Raw genomic sequence first — 22,035 nt, 5'->3', positions numbered from 1 at the left:
ACTTTTAGAGATTTTGAATTTAGAAGTTGACATATTAGGCTTTGTAATATTTGTACTCTTCTCTGACTACACTTAAATAATAACCAAACCTTGACACTAATCTTTAAAAATGCACCTTTTTTTTATTCACTTTTCAGACGTTTTTGGCCATTTGAATGACCTTTAGGAACAACAAATTGAATGATTCCGAATTTCTATAATGAGATCGTTTTGGAACATCTGAAACGTTTTTGATGAAAATGACTGAAGAACGTTTAAAATGTTCCAAAACAAATCTTGTTATAGAAATTTGGAATCATTTGATTTGTTGTTTCCGAAGAAGTCATTCAAATGGCCAAAAATGTTTGAAAAGTGAATAAAAAAAAAGGCTGCATTTTTAAAGGTTAGTGTTGAGGTTTGGTTGTAATATTTATGTACAGTATAATTGAACTATATCAAGGTAACTTTATTTTTAAAGATAATTCATTAGGATGTTTCTCTAAATTGAAATTTTATCATTTTTGATATTGTGTTGATAACAGTGACAGTGGAAATTACAATTTTTTTACAGTATAAGGAATTTGTTGTTTAAAAGTTTTTAAATACTGTTGAGACGAATGTAATTAATGTGTTAATAAATAATAATCATTGATACAATATGCAGTGCAATGTTATCTTTAGATAGATTGTTTTTTTAATTGTATGTCATTTTAAAACGTAGATTATTTTTTTACAATTTTAAATATCATTTCATAAATTTTTAATTTAATTGCAGTAAAATTTATTCATTTATTCAGAAAGGAATTATAATTTGAATTTCAGTGAAAGTAAATTAAATGAAAATTTAAATGTTTTAATATAAATATACCATAGATTCTGTTTGTTAAATTATAAAATTAACTTGAATATTTCGTTTTGTTATTTGGTTATTAGTTTCTACTTCTAGTTATTAGTTACTAGTTACTTATAATTATATATTTGCCTCTAAACATTTCTTTCAGTGTTTTCTGTTTGTATATAGTTTTTTTTTTTCAAATTAATTAACTAAACTTTAGACAACAAAAACACTGTTTATAATATTTTTTGAAATTAAAAAGCAAAACTGAATCATTAAATATGTTTAAGTAACTATAGGAAAAAACTCTTTAAAAAAATAAGTTAATATTATAAATCAAAATAGCATATATATAAGACTAAATATGCTTTTTGAATAATTAAAATAAAATCCCATTTCTTTAACCAAACTCTGATACTGATCACTTTTTAATATAAAATTTTGCTAAATATAGATAAATCTTTTTATGATTATTTCATTACAATTATATTATGAATAACTGAAGAATTTGAGAAATACTTAATGTTTTGAATTTTTTATTTAACTTTGTAGATTGGTTTTGTTTGAATAGTTACAGAAAAATAAGTTACTGATTATTATAATTGATTAATTGTGCTGGTGAGTATAAAATTGGCTTAAGTCATTTTTTCATTTGGAGATATTTTGATTTTTGAGTTTATAAGTGAAAAAATCTATATATTTTTTTAATTGTAAAATTTTATGAATAGTTTATGAAATAAATTCAATGTTTTTTCCATTTTTTTGACTTAAACCACTTTCATAATCACTGGCACAGTTTGGAGTCTAAAATTTTAGTAATAATATATAAATTGCAGTTCTATCTTGTTTGTTAACTGTAAATAATAGTAAAATAGTTAAATTTTAATTAAAAAATTTATTTTGTGAAAAAGTTAAAACAAGTTAATGGTTTAAACTTTGATTGTATTACTGTTGCATTTTCAAAAATTTATAAAGGCTATTAAAGATTTACAGGATATATCTTAAAATATTTGTTTTCTTCAGTTTTAATTTAAAAACAAAAACCAGAATTGATGAAGCTTTTTATCTTTCCAAAGCAGAAATTGAATTAGGGATTTAGATACTGGGAAGTGAGAAAATAAACTGTCAAGCTAGCAACATGCATCATAATTCATAATTTGATGAAGTTATTAAAAAAAACTTGTTTAAACTAGTATGTAGTTTGATTATCTGATTAATAATGATTAAAAATTTAAATTACTTAGTTTAAAACAAATATTATTCCTTTTTTTTTTTTTAGAATATTTTTAAAGTCATTGCTTGCTTTGTTCATTTTCAACATTACAATCTAATTAATTCATTACAAATTGTTTCCAAAAATTTCTTTAGAATTGATTATATAGTGATGTAATTAACAGGAAACATATGATTTATAAAATAATAGAATATATATAGAAAAGATACTAATTCAATTAATATTAATATCAAATATTTAATAATTTGCTAAAGTTTATTGAGCTGTTACATGGCTAATAAATCATGTAATGATTCAGATAATTGGTGTTTTATTACATGTGTACTGTTGTGTTGATAAATTTAAAAATGAAATAATGTATAATAAATTAATTGACTACATAAAAAAATTTGATAAAATAACAATTCATAATAAGATTCAAACTTATGATTTATTACCAGCATTCCAAATTGGAATCTTTTTCAGGCATATATTCAGTTTGGATTATACTGTATATATTATTGCCTTGTTTATCAGGCTGTCCCTCTTTAGTTAATGTTATGATAAATAATTGTGTTTTATTTTAATGTTAGATTATACAGTTGAACCTGTCTATCTCAAATCTCGTGGAGACAAGAAAAATTGAGATAGACAGGTTTTAAAATTTAAAGGTTCCTACACAGTAAATAGTAATAGGTACAGATTGGAGGTATGGTATTTTATAAATATGATAGCAAATACAGTATGCATGTGTATTAGGTACAAATAAAACATTTCTGATATACATTAACAGAGATAATTTATCAATAGTTTCTAGTGCCTGTTTCTAGTGACTGTTTCAATCAATGAGACACAAGCCAAACAGTGGCAAGCAGCATTAATTGCAACTACGTACTGTATTGCAAGAGTTGTTTCTTAACTACAGTTTATGCTATCGAAATGTAGTTACTGAATTTATAATTGACACTTCAGTCTGTAAGTTGTGATATAGAGATTTTCAGAGAAAATTATTTGCGATAAACATGGAAAATATATTGAATTTAGGCTGAAAATGCAAGGAAAAACATAAATTTTGAGATAGAAAGTTCAACTATATATTATTTGGAATGTTGATACTGTAGTTGATAATGCAGTTGTATATAATGTAAAAGTTATAAACTTGAATTTGCTTTAGGCCATTGTTTTACCAAACTTTTTTAAATTTAATTAAATTATTGTAAATTATTTAATCATCAAAGTTACCAACAGATGGCAACATGTACCATGTACAGTATTTAATTTACTGAATCATTACATAACTTTTCACCCAAGTAATAGTGAGTAAATTTTGGCAAATTATTGACTATTCAGAAATAACATACAATAAATCTGTTAAATTCTTTGATTTAAAAGTTCTTTAACAAATCATTGATTTATATTAGCAGATAGAAAAAAGACACATTATCATCATTTTTGTATTTGTTTTTCAATCATATACAATCATTTGCAAATCTTTACTATTTTGCTATTTTTTTTATTGATGACATTTTCTCTTTGTATTTCTTTTACCCACTGGTATGTGCAATAATTTCTTGTAAAATTTTTTGTTTATTGATAACCACGCTTCTCTCTCTCCTTTTATTCTGAATTTTTGATTTAAGAACTTTTTCATTAATTGTATAATTACTGTGCCATTTTAAATAATTATTTATTCCTAATCTGTTTTTTTATTGTTCCATGAACCTTTTAAAATACCTATCTGTATATATTAATAATATGGTATAGATCATTCTTTCACTTATTGTGTAAAAGCTCATTATAGTTGTAATCATTGGAACAAAACTTTTCCTCATTTTGATATCAGTTTCTTTTATGTAGTATAACTACCTCTAGATAATAGAATAAAATGAAAATAAATTATTTAAAAAAATTTTAACAACTTTTTATTTATTTTGATAGTAAGGCAAATAAATTCAATAAATTTAACTTTGGGACTTGCCTATAATTAAGGTGACCAACTTTTTTACAATGAAAAGGAGGACACACACAATTTGAAGGAAAAAATATTGTAAATAAAAGAAACATTTTATTCATTGCAACAGTAATACACTATAATAATCTCTACTGCATGTGTATGTGCCGTGTTGTGTTTCAGTAAGAAGTAGACAAAGCTACTTGCTTGCAGTGCACTCTCTCAAGGTCTCCTGTGCAGAGTACATGCGTTCTTGCTTGCAGTGCACTCTCTCAAGGTCTCCTGTGCAGAGTACATGCGTTTCATAATCGCGTTTTGCTCTGCACTGTACCAAGCCTTGATGAACCGTTATGTCAAATACAAACACATCACATTACATGCAACGGATCGGCTCGGCATCAATCAAATATGGAGATTTACAGATTAGTCTTCAAATATCAAAAAGGAGGACATGTAGGAGGACACTTTTTGAGGGAGGACAGATCTTACAAAAGAAGGACTGTCCTCCCTAAAGGAAGATGGTTGGTCACCTTACTATAATGATGATAACTAATTGTTAACATTAACAACATTAAGTAAATAAGGCTGTAACTAATGGAAATTCTAGTTGGACATTAAAAGCACATATTAAAACAATAAAAAATTACGTAAAGTTTATGCAAATGTTAGGACTGCAGAGATATTGCATGTATGTATATAAATGCAGGAAAAACTTTGGAAATGATTTAATCAATGAAAGCTTAAAAAAAGAAGTGTTATGAACATACAATAGAATCATCTTATAGTAATAATGGATATTATTAAAGTCAAAAAAGCCATTACAGTTAATGTAATGAAGTAACCAATAAAGTTTAACAATGGCTAAGGTTGGAGAAATGTCAGTTTTTGATTTGATTACCAGGCCATCTTCAAGCTTGAACAGATGTAAAAGGAATATCTATACCAAGACATATCCATGAAAAGTCTGTGCCACGGATATTATCATCAGTTATCTAATTTTATCAGTATTAGCATGTTATAAAATGTATAAGTTAAAATATACTTGTAAAAGTTTGCTTATTGAAATTATTGTTTTGGTTAAAGTTGTCATCATCTTGAGCTAACTAGACTATATTTTTGTGCTATCAGCATCAGCGTTGGCTGATAATATACATAGTGCTTTGTTATAATTGTTATTTGTTTATGCTACAGTAGTTTAAATTCACTCTTCTATGTATATATATGTAACCCTTGTAGAACAAGGCATTTCTACAACATGGTTTGAAATATGGAGAAATCTCCTGTACAACACAGTATCTTGTTTTGCTGTAACACTGTTTGAGAATTTGGGAAATCCTCCATACAAAATTTCATAACTTTTAAGTGCATTTTCTGTTATTCAATATTTTTTTATTCAAGTAATTATGCGCATTATCTCAAATTTGACCATGGATTTAGAATATTTATATTTTCAATTTCTTTTGTCAAGTTTACTTTAATTAAAACTGATAGTGCAATTTCTATCTTTCTTGTTCTAGCTTTCCTACCAATCAGATGTCATCATTGTTGCTTTCAGACTTTAGCCCAGGGTTGTCCAACCTTTTTTCCTAATAGGCCAAATTAGAAATTTACATAAATCCAGTGGGCCACAAAAGTACTTTATATAAATACAGTATATGCTTTTAAAAAGTTCAGAATGTGAACATAAAATTTTAATAACAAATACATATAATTACACAAAATTCTGTATTATTGACAGTAAAATAATTATACTCACACAAAATAAAAATAAATTCAATATGATTTCTAATATTGTCTTCCTTTTATAATATTGTGAATATCTGCTTTTGTGATACTAGTTTTAGTTCTAAGAATATTATTAAATGGGAATTGCTCAATCTATTTTTTCAACAGTTTAGATGTTTTTCATGCATGAAAAGAATTGTTCACAACAGTATGTTATGCATGTGGGGTAGTACAGTTTTCCAGCACCAATTGCATCATTATGACATCAACGTGTATTAAGTGAAACGAGAATAATTTTTAACAACATTCCTAATGAAAATAAATGAAAATGTACCTAAAAAATTTAGGGTGCAGTGGGTTGCATAAAAATATTAAGTGGGCCACAATGTGAGCCGCGAGTTGGACATCCCTGCTTTACCCCTTAAAACTGTCACTGTGTTTTCTTTTTATAGAATGATCTTTGTATTTAGTAAAGTTTATTTAAACATTTTTAGGTAAGTGTTATTAGACTTTTTTTAACCATAAGTAAGCAATCATTTGTAAAATTGATGAAAGTGAATTGATGATATTGGTATCTCAGTGTTTGAACAGTTCGATATTCAAATGCAAATTCTGGGAAAAAATTGCTTGGTACTCAATTGAACAAATGCAACTCCCTAGAACAAATTTTTGATTAATAACATATTTTTATTTTGTCAGCCATAAAAAATTATGATAAAAATAAGAAAAATGATGTTGCTAATATTTTTTATCAAGAGCAACAAAAAAGCTCAGATGATGATGATACTTTGTAAAAAAGAAAATGCCCTCATTTAACTAAAATTTAATATTAATGTAGTACAGTACTTGTGATTGTTATTTAATAGTTAATTATTGATTGGAAATAAATTATTCATTGCTTTAATAAACATATTTCTCTTAGTAACAAAAAAGAACAGTATATTTTTGTTAACTTATGGAACCTAACCCTGTATTTTGCACTAGATCTTTGTTTTGTATAGCATGGATTCATGTAACACAGCACTTTTTTGGAATGCAACTACAGTGTTATATGAGGGATACCTGTATATACAATGTCTCTGCAGTCCTAATATTTGTATCAACTTTTAATTATCAATGATCTTAATTTATTTCCAATTTTATTCTTCTTACAATTATATGCTAGCTGTTAAAGGTGGTACTGGAAAAAGTAGGCAAACAGCACTAGATGAATTACTATTAATTAATAAATCATTTATATAATTTTTTGTTTTAATATGTTCTTTTAATGCAAAATCAGAAATTCCATTAGTTACAGTCTTATTTACTTAATCTTGTTAATGTGTTATCAACATTAGTATAGGCATGTCTCAAAGTTAAATTTATTGAATTTATTTGCCTTACTATCAAAATAAGTAGATGTTAAAAAATGTTTTTCAAGTATGAGAAATTTGAGTTTATTATTTATTTTATTGACCCTTTACTAATTATGCCATAAAGATTTAAAATTCCTTCTGGAATGAATATTGAAGAAAATGTAATAGTCAGATTATAACATTGAAAATGAATTGGCAATAGAACAAAAATTGTGAAATAAAGGAATGTTTCCTGCCTGCTTTACCAGTTCATATTTAATTTTTAACAGAAATAAGAAATAAATACTTTATCTATTTTATTATGTATGATGCAAATAATACTAAGTATTCATTATTTTGTTTTAATTTGCTTGTATTTTATGTTATGAATGTAGAACATGTAAATGTTTTTTTTAAAAAAATATTCAATTGTTCTTTACATTAAAGTTCAAAAATTCAAACAAAACAATTTTTGTAAAAGTTGAATATTTTAATGTCAATTAAACATTTTTTTGGAAATGTTCCATAAGAAGTTAAAAAATACATTTATTATAACAAAAATAATAGAACAGGTGAAATATTTTAGTATGAAGAATAATGATTTAGATAATTAAAATTCTTAACTTGAATTTTGTTTTTAAATGTTTCAAAAAATATATTGAATGATCTTCAGATTTTCTAAGCATTAAATTTTGATTTTATTATTATTTTATTATAAACTTTTGAGTTTCTTACATCTAAGGTTTCATTATTATGTTGGGTTTTATGAGTTATACTCGGTTGACACTGGTGGCTGTGTAATATGCTAGACCAGAATCAAGGTATAGTAACTAAAACAAAACAAAAATTAAAAAAGTGTGTCAGTGTGTGTATTCAGGAATTTTCTAAGAATATGACACTTATTCAATATAGTGGCCTTCTGTAGTGTGATGTATGTTTTTTCTATTCAATTGTAATGCACCCAGGCTTTTGTGTAGTGTGTTTGGTATTATACCTATGGAGGAGAGAACAACAGGTACAATAAGCACCCTATCCATCCTCTGCAGATGCCTTATTTCCTGGATGTGTACTTGCTGATTTTTTTCAGTGCATGTGTTTTGTACATTGTGAATGTTTGGAGTGGATGTATGTGACTTTATCGTGTTTGTTAATGAATGTGATGTCTGATCTGTTGTGGTAAATTGTTTTATCTGTGATTATGGCTCTAACATAGTATATTTGTGAGTGTTGTTTTCCAGTACTGTCTGTTGAATGTATTTGTGGTATGGTTCATGCATGTCTAATAATTTGTGTTTCTTTGCAAGCTCTTGGTGTATTATATTTGCTACTTGATTGTGTCTATGTAAATAATCTATCTGTGCCAAGATCTTGGAACAAGAAGTGATGTGTTGTATAGTTTCTGGCATGATGTGGCATTTTCTGCATGTGTCATCTGTGAGTGTTGTATCTTTGAGTATGTGTTTTCTGTAGTTTTTAGTATTTATGACCTGATCCTGTATGGCAACCATGAATCTTTCTGTCTCCCCAAAGAGGCATCCCTGAGCTAACCAGCTGTTTGATGCAGTTTTGTCAACAAAATCTGGGTCAGGTCATAAGGATGCCTGCCATGGAGTGCCTTTCGAGCCCATGATTGCTTAATGGTGTCTATGCTTTTTATACGTTGTGTTGTGTCTGTATGATGCAAATGTAAGTTTAATGGTGTGTTATTTGAGTTGGCTAGAGATGCTGCTTTATGATACATATCTCGTAGTGTCTGTGTTTGTTTGCAGTGAAGGTTTACTATGTCAATCAGGCCATGTCTGTCATCTTTACGTGGAATGGTTAATCTTTCTATGGCGGATTTAGGATGATGATGTTTATGCTTAGTAAGCGTTGTTCTTGTTTTCCTTTGGAGTTGCTCAAGATCTGTGTGAGTCCAATGTATAACTCCAAAAGAATATGTGAGTACTGGGACAACATATGTCTTTATTGCTTTAACTGTGTGTTTTGCATTTAACTGTGTTCTCAGAATAGCATTTAACCTATTTTGGTATTCTTTAATTAATCTTTGCTATATTTGTGTATGTTTTGTTAGTTTGGCCTGTTGGAATCCTAAATATTTTTAGAACTCGCCCTCTTCCATGGATTCAATAACATCTCCATTTCCAAGTGCAAAATCTTTTTTCTTTGGGACTCCTTTTTCTATGTGAAATGTTTTGCATTTGTCTAGGCCAAACTCCATTTGTATGTCCTTGGAGTATGAATGTGTGATTTGTAGGAGTTGATGAAGTTGTTTTTGTGTGGATGCATAAAGTTTTATGTCATCCATGTACATGAGATGTGACAGTGTAAACTGTGTTGTTTTTTCGTGTCTGATATTGTAACCATATTGCGTGTTGTTTAACATGTTGGATAATGGGTTCAGGGCTAAACAGAACCAGAGAGGACTCAAGGAATCTTCTTGAAAAATTCCTTGCCCAATGAATATTTGGTTTATTTGTATGGAAGTGTTATGAATCCTTAGATGACATGTTCTCCAGTGTTGTAGTGTTTTAGAAGAATGCAATGAGTGATGGATGTATTTTTTACTTGTGTAGAATATGTAGTAGCCAACTGTGTGAAACACTCAAATGCTTTTCTGTGGTTTATATATGCCATGTGTATGTTTCTGTGTTGTTTGTGTGCTCTTAGAATGACTGAATCTATGAGTAACTGTTCTTTGCATCCTCTGTGATTTCTATGGCAACTTTTTTGTTCCGTAAGAATGTTGCATTCATCAACATGTTCATATATTTTGTTTGCAATACAGGATGTCAATAATTTGTAGTGTTGGAAGACATGTAATTGGTTTGTATTGTATGGGGTCTGTGGTATTGTTGCTTTTAGGTTTCATACAGGTGATGCCTTGAGTAAGAAATTTTAGCGAAAAATAGCACAGTATCCATGTAACATGGATACTGTGTTATTTTTGGAACTACAGGAAACTAGTTTTGTTATTTTTAAAATTCGTTAACATTCCAATATGCATTCCGTTTTATGTTGACCTGACAAAGATCTTGCCTAGATTGAAAACATTTGTCTTTAAACATTGGTTTATTATTAAACAGTACTGGAAATAAAAAAGGCTCTAAGTGGATTGAGGTTTTTAGTAGTGGCATTTTATATTTTTGAATACATGCCAATGTTACCACCCATCTGGTTTTCACCCGGACAGTCCAGGAATTGACTCACTCTCCGGGAACTTCGTGGAAATTGTGAAATTACAATGAAACAAAGTTCTTGCAAATATTTTTATAAATTTACACCATTTGAACAGCGAAAGACCTCACACTCACTGAAACTCATCTGCCATTTCACCATGTTACTCTGTTCATGCCGATGCGCAATCTGCCTCACGACCTTTCTTTCTTTCTTTCTTTCTTTCTTTTTGCTTGTACGTTTATACATGTCTTCTATGGAGCTAAATTATCTGTTCTTTCTTTCTTAATTTAGGTTACATACATTACTCCTATGCAAGTCCCTAGTCCCTAACTGTAACTGATTTAGAACCAGCATGCACATTATTCTTCTCATTGTAAAATGACATTGTGCATGTGTCAGGAACTTCTGTTCGAACACACCTGACCTGCTGTTCGGGTCAGCGCTTTTGTAAAGGTGGCAACATTAATACATGCACTTTTTTCTACTTTGTTTTGTAGAATTGTTATAAAGTACACAAGAAACTTTTTTTTCCAGAAAATATATATATGTAGAATCAAATGTTTTCAGTCTGATTTATAGGCCTACATCAGGTTTACTTACATAGGCCTGATGTAGGCTTATGAATCCAACTGAAACATTTGTTTCTATATACAGTCAAACCTGTTTTTATGTGGTCTTTTTTTGTGCGATTTTTTATGCAAATTTTTAATTTGTGCGGTTTTTTTGTGCGATTTTTTATTTGTGTGATTTTTTTATTTGTGCGGTATAGTCGGCGACTAGTCTCGTGCGATTCGTCATGTCTCACATTGACTTATTATAGCTAAATAAACTTATTATAGCATAAATGAACTTATTATAGTAATATTATTGCATGAATATGCGAAAAATGAAATAATTTATTTTTTAAGTCAACAAAACACCACCTGGACAAAAATATGTAAAACAGACGATAGACGAGACGATGCAGTCAAGTGCTGACATCTGTTGTCAATAAATTCTATTTCGTACGGTTTTGAGTTATTTTCTATGTGAGACTTTTTTATGCGGTCCCTATTGACCGCATAAAAAATATTTTTTTAATTGTGTTGCGAAAACTTTTTTTTTTATAGCCACTCTTGAAGTTTTGTGCGATTTTTTTTTTTTTTTTTTTTTTAATGCGTCTTTTTTAATGCGGTCCCTATCCCCCGCATAAAAACAGGTTTGACTGTATATATTTTCTGGGAAAAGAAAAGTTTCTTGTGTACTTTATTTTAAAGAGTTCCAGTTTCAGTGTTTGTTTTGTTTTATAGAATTGTTAACTTATGTCTTAAATAAATATTAATTTCAGTATTCTGTAAGCTTGTAAATAATGTATTTTTTGCTCTGAAAATTAAATATAATCATATCTTATCTCACAAACAAAATTACATTTTGTTTTGTTCCATGAGTTAACAATAATATTTTAAAGATATTATTGAAACTTAATACAGTAAAATTTTGAAAGAGTAGTATTTGAAATGATATCTTTCAGAATTCATTATATATAAATGAATGGAATTAAAATATTTTGTTGTCTTTTGAAAATTCTTTATAATTTTTTGTGTATTTTCTGTTAAATTCATTAACTTAAAATGAGATGTAAGAAAATTATATTATTATAGAAAGAAGTGCTTTTTTTACAGCTTACATAGCTTATAAAGATCCTTGGTGCACTTGATGCCAATACTTGGTGGTTAGGAGAACTTTAGATTACAACCATAAGCTCTTATGGTTGGAAGTGGCCTTATACTCCAATACATGGACAGAAACATGATATTTATTGGGAAACACAGTGTGTGAGAGGTGGACAACCTTTTTAAGTTTGTAGCCAAAATCATCAAAACTATCATGCAAAATTTTCTCATGTGCCAACTGAAATTTTTGAGTGCCTGTTGTTAGTTGGTGTAGCAGCTAGATGATGATACAAGAAAGCCAGACTTAGCAGATTTTCCCACTAAATTATTAACAACAACTTTGCATGTAAATCAGTATTAGGGATTTCAAATTTAACGATTTTTTCATTACTAGTAAATGGTAAATTTTTGAAACAGTAATCAGTTTATCAGTAATTTTTAAGTTTTGACTCCAAATATGAAAATTAGTGCACTAGTGATTATTTAGTTACTGACTCACCGGTGAGTTGGCAACTAAACAGATACTACTTGTGTGCTATGTCCAGTTGAATTCCCTTTCTTCTATTTTTGAAAAGCAACAGTTTTGTTACCAGAAAATAGGGCATGTTGTGATTTTTTTAATTTCCATTATTAAAAAATAATCAGTGTGAATTTACAAAATGGAACACATTTATTTAAATGTGTTCCATTTTGATTTAATAAATGTGTTAAATTTTAAACACATTTATTAAATCACACAAAATTAAACACATTTAAATAAATGTGTTAAATGTGTTTAGATCTGTTAACTGTTAAACTGTTCTAGATCTGGTTCCGTTTTCCAAAGGATGATGATATCGTCAATATATCTTCCTTCTAAGAGAATGTTTGGGAGGAAGGAGGGAAGGCTCTTGCTTTCCAAAGTCCTGATCACCATTTTGCGTAAATCTCTGGACAATGGACTTCTCATGGGTACACCTCTTTCTTGTGCATATATAGTGCCTCTGAATTGGAATACAGAACTGTAACAGACTAAATGTGCCAACTTGAGTATGTTTTGGTGCAGTGTGGTATCTTCTACTTTCGAAATAAGGAAATCCCTAAGGGCACAAAAACATGGTTGAATTTTTATTGATGGGTATAAGGATCTAAAATCCCAGACCGTGGCATAACTGGGTGTGTTTGTCTCCTTGAGTTTTTGTACAAGCTCCTGTGGATTTGAAACTTAGGTGAGCAGATAGCATATTATGTACTAATTTTTCAAGTTTAAGGGTGGGAACTCTTCCTTTGTTTAGTATAGGTCTAAGCTGTTGCCCTTGCTTATGCGTTTTGTCAAAAGTGAAACAGTTTAGATACATCCAGAGCATCCATAATTATGTTCTTCATACCCAGGTGCTTGGCAAGTTTCGTACTGGCAAATCTTTTAATTCTTGCTTGCATTTTTTCCACCCAGCTCGTTTCTAGCTCGGAGCATTGAGTTATGAAGAGGTATTCAATTAACCCTTTTTCATAAGTCTCTCATTTCATCAACACCATTACTTAGGCTTTATCAGCCCTGGTCAAAACAATACAATACCATTAGATTTTATCCATTTGGGAGCACGGTTCAATTTATGTTTCAGCTGTAAAACTTTCTTAGATTCTTTAGCTCTACTGATTTTAAATGACGACAACCATCTGTAATATTCTTTTTGGTTGTGGGAAAGACCTCTCAGTAGGTTTTCCAAGTCTGGGATAAAAGAGTTGACTGCTTCTTTGGGGGAAGGAGGTGGTACATATGCTGGACCATATCCCAGTATCTGCTTAATGAAGTCCAGTACTTTGTAGTTTGGGATAACATACAAGTACCAGACTTTGTTAAGCAGATACTGGGATATGGCCCAGCATACATATCACCTCCTTCCCCCCAAGAAGCAGTCAACTCTTTTATCCCAGACTTGGAAAACCTACTGAGAGGCCTTTCCCACAGTTAACGAACAATTTGGGTAGTGAACACAGTCTTGGAATGGATTATGATTGTTAACCGATCATCCACTGTATTAGATTTCTCATGTACAGTATCAGATTATAAAAAAATTGGTATTGTGGTATCTGTCATTTTCACATATAGCTACCATATTTTTTCAGAATAACTGGCAGGCCGCATAAAAGCTGGGGAGACCAGCATGCCAGTAAAACTGCAACTAAAATATAAAATTAATCAAATCTAACAAAACTACTATTTAATTAAACGTTAAAGAAAACATTCTTCTGAGTACAATAAAGTAATAACATTGTAATTTGACTGACTTAAAATCAGGAAGAGAGTTTTTGTTTACAAGACAACAAAACAATGACTAATTGACAGTTGTAGTGTTGGGAATTGCCGAAACGAAAACCCGAATAGTTAGGATAAGAAATGATCGAGGACTTCACAAATTAAACAATTAATAAAAAACTTATTTTAATAAATCTAAGGCTTAACATACGCAGACACAAAAAAATACTTAAACTTAATTGCTACTTTAACTAAGGTAAGAATATAAAATACAAAATATATACAGAAGACCCCTTTATATGACAATATATGATAACTTTACACTAGGGGTTATCACTCTTCACAATGAACAATAACACGTGTTATAATGGACTCGCCTTTTATTTTTCTTTTTCTCTATCCTTCCTGTCCTTATTCTCACATCGTCCCTTTGTCCTCACCTTGGAGACCACTTCACTCCTCTAGTCCGGAACACTTGAAGAACCCACGAAGAACAAAAAGTCCTTTCACACACAAAGACGCCTCCTTTTATAATTTCCCTCCATCCAGGCACATAGTCACCACGTGATTCCTATTGGCCAATCAAAGCAAACAAAACGTACCAGCCTAATGGCGCCACAATAATACAAAGGAAATGACATACCCCGGTACGAAAGAAAAACGAACATTTACAGAATATAATAAATATAGTAGCGGAGCACTACACAGTAGTAGTAGTCAGTCAGTGTGAGCTATACTGACTATCTACCCTTACCTTAAAAATTATACCTTCTTTTCAAATTTCACTCAAAGCCGATATTAATCAGTGTATGCCAAGATAATTTACAGCGAGTTTCTTAAATTTAATATGTTTATTTTTGTGTTTTTGAATCAAATAACAATAAAATACACATAAAAAAAAAAAAAAACACTTTTGGAAAATTAAACTTCACTCTGACACCGGAGATGAAATACTAAAATACTGAACCTGTTACCGGTGTAATTTGCGTGAAAAAATCTTCTTTTCACAAACGTTTTCGAGCTTTCCAAACAGCTCTTCTTCAGGTAGACAAAAATTCCGACGAAAAGCTTCGAAAAATGGAATGTAGATATTTAAATAAAAAACCGAATCCAAAAATGGAACGCAGATGTTTAAATAAAAAATATGAAACTCGCATATCAAACAATCATTACGATGGTCATGCGCATTCGTGCGCTGATGTTGCTATTTATAGATCGTTGTTTATGAGGGCCTGCCACGCTGTAGAAAGATTAATCTCATCCTTCCGATTTATACATGTGGTCCGGTGGTTAGCCCTACAGATGGATATAGCTTCCCGCCATTTTAGTTGCTCCAGGTGGGGCGTAGTGTCGATGATGTCAGCTTTGTCGAACTCCAGTTCTATATCGGGATCAGATGCAAAGGTGGTTAGGGCCGTGGTGTACCGCCCATGCCGAAGGTCTGCTTGATGCTCTTGCACTCTGGTATTTAAGGATCGCTTGGTTGAGCCGATGTATACAAGGCTCTCGTTACATCTGTTATCTTTCACTGGGATAGAGTACACGCCCGGAAGCCTGCCACGAACCGGACTGCCTTTTCCATTTCTGAGGATGTCGTAGATTGTCGGGCATCTTCTATAGGCTATTTGTAATCGTTGTTTTCCAGCGATCTCAGCGTATATCGCTTTAACATATGGGTTAAAGGTGACTGGGAGGCGTGTACGTTCATCCTGGTCAGTGTTGGTCTTCGTGTGCGTAGTGGGTGCGTATTGTGAGCGTTGATGTCGCTCAATTAGACGGTGTGTTAGACCATGGTAACCGTGCTTGGCTGCTATCCTCTTGATATATTTCAATTCGGTGTTGAGGGCTTGCATGGTGGACGAGTGGGAAAATGCCCTTTTAATCAAAGTACTAAATGCCGCAGCTTTGTAGGTGAACGGGTCAGATGAACCCACCGGTATGTATATAGAGGCGGCATAAGGTTTACGGTATACTGACGTGACGATGGCGGATCCTTCTACTTTAATGTTTATATCCAAGAAATGGACCTCAGTATTGCTAGATTGATCTATTTCCAGCGTTAGGCCGTAGGGATTATCGTTAACAGTTTTCACGAAATTTGAGATGTCAGGTATTGTCCTCCACATGATGAGGATGTCGTCTACATACCTTCTATAGAGTAAGATGTTTGGGAGGAACAGTGGAAGTATTTTTAGTTCAAGTTGTCTAACGACCATTTCGCATAGGTCCCCGGATATCGGGCTACCCATGGGGACTCCTCTTTTTTGTTTGTAGACTTCTCCGTCGAACGCAAAGATAGAATTATAACAGATCAGATGGGCTAATTCAATGACTTGCTGGTGTAATGCTTGTTCCTGAGTCAAATTAAGCAAAAAGTCCCTAAGGGAGCAAAAAGCTGGAGGGAGTCCACTGATGGGTACATAGATTTAAAGTCTAGTACGGTAATATATAATCCTTAAATACCAGAGTGCAAGAGCATCAAGCAGACCTTCGGCATGGGCGGTACACCACGGCCCTAACCACCTTTGCATCTGATCCCGATATAGAACTGGAGTTCGACAAAGCTGACATCATCGACACTACGCCCCACCTGGAGCAACTAAAATGGCGGGAAGCTATATCCATCTGTAGGGCTAACCACCGGACCACATGTATAAATCGGAAGGATGAGATTAATCTTTCTACAGCGTGGCAGGCCCTCATAAACAACGATCTATAAATAGCAACATCAGCGCACGAATGCGCATGACCATCGTAATGATTGTTTGATATGCGAGTTTCATATTTTTTATTTAAACATCTGCGTTCCATTTTTGGATTCGGTTTTTTATTTAAATATCTACATTCCATTTTTCGAAGCTTTTCGTCGGAATTTTTGTCTACCTGAAGAAGAGCTGTTTGGAAAGCTCGAAAACGTTTGTGAAAAGAAGATTTTTTCACGCAAATTACACCGGTAACAGGTTCAGTATTTTAACACTTTTGGAATTCCAAGAGTATTTTATGTTGTTAAAAAGAAGACAAAATGAAGAAATTAAACATGAAATTGTAGTTTTAGATGTAATGCTGACAGTTTCACAGTTTTAGAATAAAAACTCATTCATTTTATGTGAAGTAATGCATTCATTTTTTTAATGCACCCTCTAGAGTGAGATGTATAACCTCACATAAACCAGCATGCCAGCCAGCTTTTACTGTATGGAAATATCTGATTTATGGTCTTTCCAGATAGACCAGCAAGCCAGTCATTCTGTGAAAATACAGTACTACATTATACTCTTCTATGACTGCGTTACTTTACAACACAAACTTTTTGACACCTTTTTGACAATGTATATAATAGCAGACCGACAAGAAGTACAGGCGGATTGGGATAAGGCAAAGCTCATACAAAAAGTATATAACAAAAAACACTTCAAGTATGCAGAAGCATGGAATATCTTCAAAACCAGCTACAAAGGGCAGGCCATTAACTTCAGGGAAGCTAGCAAGATCTCAACGGCATGGAGAAACTGCATTTTGTAAGGAAGAAAAGGTAGTGGCAGATGAGAAAAACCAGCTACAGCAGATATTTACACGAATGCGGTATTTAGTTTAGTATTAGGTATATTAATGGGCAAGGAAATTCATGTACAGCAGCGCTTTACAAGAAACGTGTGTAATAAACAAAGTATATTAGGTATATTAATGGATAGGAGGGTGAATTCGTTAAGTTATTGTGATACATATCACGAGTGAAAAGCTGGCATGCGTATTAATGATATGAGTTTATTTTTATGTTTTATAAGTTTATGGTTTGTAAATCTCCCATTAGGAGATCGCGAATAGAAGCATTTTAAAAAAGTTTCATTACGATTGGCGATGTTTGTTCAAATTACGACTGCATTTGACTGTAATGGTTCTTGAAAAAGATTATTAAAAATAACTGAAAACATTTGAATTGTAGCAAAAAACGGCTGTGTGTAAAAAGGTGTCGAAGAGTTTGTGTTACAGTACTACAATTAATTAATTTAGTTTAAATCTTGAACTCTCTTTTACTCTTATCCTTTTTTTATTTTGTGCTCCTCAAACTGGTTTTATGACAAAAGAAAAAAGGGATAGGATTAAAGGATAGAGTTCAGGATTTAAACTAAACAAATTTATGACAGTCTGATTGCATGTCATATTTAGTCATTAGAAGGTCAAGTAGTATAAAAGAGGAGAAAAATCAGTAAAATGTCTTTTTGAGTTTGACCTTACAGGTAGTGGATGACTTGGATACAGTCATGGACAATCGAAGACAGCAAGGAAGATTAATTCCAAGGACAGCTTTGTTAATGGGGAATATAATCTGTTTTATCCATGTAAAAGTGTAAAGACAATTTAGATCATCAATCTATGGGCAATCTACAGATACACCAGGCCTGGTTTGTGTGAATAATAATAAACTCTTTTAGACGACAAAGAAATGAAACTGCATATTTCAAGGAAAAGCTCAACCATGTGATGATGATCCAATATTTGCAAGTTCTCCCTGAACTTTTTTATATATTTGGGCTACTCTACCCAGTACCTCTTATTCTCATCTCTTGCTTTTTAGTGTAAGTTCTAATATGTTTAAGATAGATTGAACAACATCATAAATATTTTTCCAACAGCACTACTTTAGATAATCATAACACACCTTTTATGTTGCCGAGGTAGTTTTATTGAAAACTAACATTTTTGGCCTGTTCTATAGGCCAGGGGTGGCCAACTTTTGTGTACATAAGATCTACTTTTTATCTTAAAAATGTGTCGCGATCGACTTGTTGTCGTAGGCATAGTCTAAGTGGCGAGGGGGTTGTGAAATACATACTAGGTTTATACACTGTGCTTCAGTACGAGGTACTGTACACTCCCGCGAGCTATGGGTAGATAAGGAAAATACATGTTCAAAACTATTTTTTATTTTTTAAATCACTTATTAAGTTTTCAAGATATAAGCTCATAAAGAAAATAAATTTCCAGACCCAACTTTTGATATTTGCAGTTACGAGTTCATTCCGTACAGGCGGCACCTAAAAAAAAATCGATTTTCGACACTTTCAAGATAGATTTTTATTAACTTAAAATATAATTTAATTTTCTTTTATCAATTACAATGTATAAATTGTGGTACTATTTGTTCGTAAACTTGAAAAAGTTGTTATAAAACTGCACAGTACGGCTGATAATTTGATTATAAGATTTTACTTTTGCGATTTTTTTTTGGGCGAGGAAAATTTATCATGGAAGAATGATATAAGATTTTTAGACTTATTTTTTGCTAATCTATCAATAGCTCGCAGGAGTGCTCCTTGTACTGAAACACCCTGTATATCTACCTACGTAAAAAACAACGTAATTATTTAACGGGCCAAAATACTCACTTCCGGGGGAATTAAAACAAATATTGTTAATAATTACTCATGTTATTAATTCAAATTAGCTACTGATAAAGACAGATTTAGAATTTATTTTATTACGTTACATTAATGGGAAGACTGAGTTTGCACGTTTCTTACCAAGGAAACATAATTAAGTGTATATCCTGACAAAGATAATAATAATGATTCTTCAGTATGGGAATCAGTCGGGACAGAATGTTTAGTCTTTGTTAACTTTAAGTATGAAAATGCCAATTCACACAGGTATGTAGTTCCGAAACAGGAATAAATATATTTGCTACATTTGGTGATACTGGGATATTTTTCTCAATTGATGTATTTCCAAAAATCCAAAAATATAGAGGTCTGTTGCCGAAAACGCTCACTTATCAAGTAAATAGATAGGTAAGAAAAGCCATAATTTAATTTAAAACATAAAGAACTGGGCACTTACATTTTAAACAAATGAAAAATTGAAACTCAACGTTGTCACCGTGGATAAATAATATTGATTAATAATAATAATATTGTTAATACTAAAGAAAAGAAGCTACCGCATGACAGTATCAAATATTCAAGCTAAATAGCTGTGTTTTCTACGAGTCCAGTGATAACTGCATGCATATTGTTGCTTTTGCGCGTTACGTTCACGAGTTGCGTTCAGTTAAAAGTGTAACACATTAAGTCAAGACATCGCGAGCGATCGACCAAAATTGGCATCGTGATCGAACCGGTCGATTGCGATCGACTTGTTGGCCACCCCTGCTATAGGCCATCCTCAGTTTGAAGTAGAGAATTTGAACATCTGTGTTCCAAAAATGGAATACATATATTTAAATTGTCAAACCCTTGTGCTCCCCAACATTAGCAAGGACAACTGAAAAAATTGAAATTTACAAAAGCAAACTAGAAGAGGCATGCATAAATGCAAGGGATGCAGAAGGTCTATCATCAGGTTGGAAGTTTATGGTCAAAAAGTTTACCATAAACTCATAATTTATACATTAATAATTTATTTTAATATTTGTTCAAAGTAATATTAGTCTATTATTATTTTTATTACTATATCAGAGTTTGTTTTTTATTTTATATTTATATTTATATAAATAATTTATATTATTAATAAATTATAATAATAATTTATATAATTTTTATAGAATAATGTATATAAATATAAATATAAAATAAAAAACAAACTCTGATATAGTAATAAAAATAATAATAGACTAATATTACTTTGAACAAATATTAAAATAAATTATTAATGTATAAATTATGAGTTTATGGTAAACTTTTTGACCATAAACTTCCAACCTGATGATAGACCTTCTGCATCCCTTGCATTTATGCATGCCTCTTCTAGTTTGCTTTTGTAAATTTCAATTTTTTCAGTTGTCCTTGCTAATGTTGGGGAGCACAAGGGTTTGACAATTTAAATATATGTATTCCATTTTTGGAACACAGATGTTCAAATTCTCTACTTCAAACTGAGGATGGCCTATAGAATAGGCCGAAAATGTTAGTTTTCAATAAATCTACCTTGGCAAGGTAAAAGGTGTGTTATGATTATCTAAAGTAGTGCAGAGCAAATTCTGTTTAAAACACTACTTTATTCAAACAAACAGTTTTGACCACTTTCATAGATCAGGTTTTAACATACAAAATTAGAAGGTTCAAACTGACAGTTTTAATTAACATAAAATTTTTCAAACTGCTGTAAGAAATGAAAATGATTATGAAAATAATCTTATATTTGTCTCAAGAGTTAGAATATGAAATATTTCAACTCAATAGAGTTATGACACAATAAAACTTTTTTTGAATTGCCATAAAAGTTTAAAAGTGGACAAAAGATGTTTTGTAATTAAGCACCTCATATGTATAGTTGTGTCATTTATGATTGAATCTTGTTTGTCGTACTCTATACAATTGTTCTTGTTATTTTGTATAAACCATGACATTTACTACAGTATAGTGTCGATATTATATTAAATCAGTTTCAGCAAGTATTTTCCTCTAAAATTAAATGATGCCCATTTAATTTTGGATGAAACTACTTGCTAAAATTAAAGATAAGTAACATAATGTTGACATTAAACCAGGTATATAAAACTTTGCGTTTTTACCATGTTCTGTTTGCAATGTGTGCATTCACTGGATTATTGTTCTAAATCTGTTTATATTGAATCTGGTGATTATATTTTTTGGTTGAGTGACAAATACCACAATGACAATGATATAGTCATTTCTAGCAGTTTTTAAGATTCCATTCTTTTTTATAAGAATATAATTATAAAATCTATCAGAATAAATATATAACAACAACAACTCATAACCAATTTAATTAAATCCAAATGATCTGACTATTTTTAGGCTAAGTCAGTGGTTCTCAACCTTTTCTAGGATGCGGAACACTTTTGTGAGCAATTTTCTTTAGCGGAACACTTACCTAAGTTAATATGAAATATATAAGCTTGTCATCAGTTATTTTATTAGAATTGAGCAGTTATAATTCAAAATCTCTACTTATATTATTAACGCCAATT

At 31.0% G+C, this 22,035-nt stretch overlaps 2 protein-coding genes across 2 annotated transcripts in view; one reads left to right on the top strand and one right to left on the bottom strand.

Moving 5' to 3' along the window:
• Positions 1-22,035, top strand: part of LOC136979080 (R3H domain-containing protein 1-like) — a 218,230-nt gene that overhangs the window by 953 nt on the left and 195,242 nt on the right. The window lies entirely within an intron of this gene.
• Positions 15,314-16,321, bottom strand: LOC136978630 (uncharacterized). The gene has a single exon (XM_067274373.1). It carries the CDS (start codon positions 16,319-16,321, stop codon positions 15,314-15,316), a length of 1,008 nt encoding a protein of 335 aa, XP_067130474.1.

The sequence above is a fragment of the Centruroides vittatus genome, unplaced genomic scaffold (assembly GCF_030686945.1).
Source record: "Centruroides vittatus isolate TY-2023 unplaced genomic scaffold, ASM3068694v2 contig_1154, whole genome shotgun sequence".
NCBI classification, from domain to species: Eukaryota; Metazoa; Arthropoda; class Arachnida; order Scorpiones; family Buthidae; genus Centruroides; species Centruroides vittatus.
This window is presented reverse-complemented; position numbering and strand designations above follow the sequence as displayed.

Bases quoted from the DNA above. Each gene is read 5' to 3' on its own strand.
- LOC136978630 (XM_067274373.1), bottom strand. From the start codon at position 16,321: ATGGTCGTTAGACAACTTGAACTAAAAATACTTCCACTGTTCCTCCCA.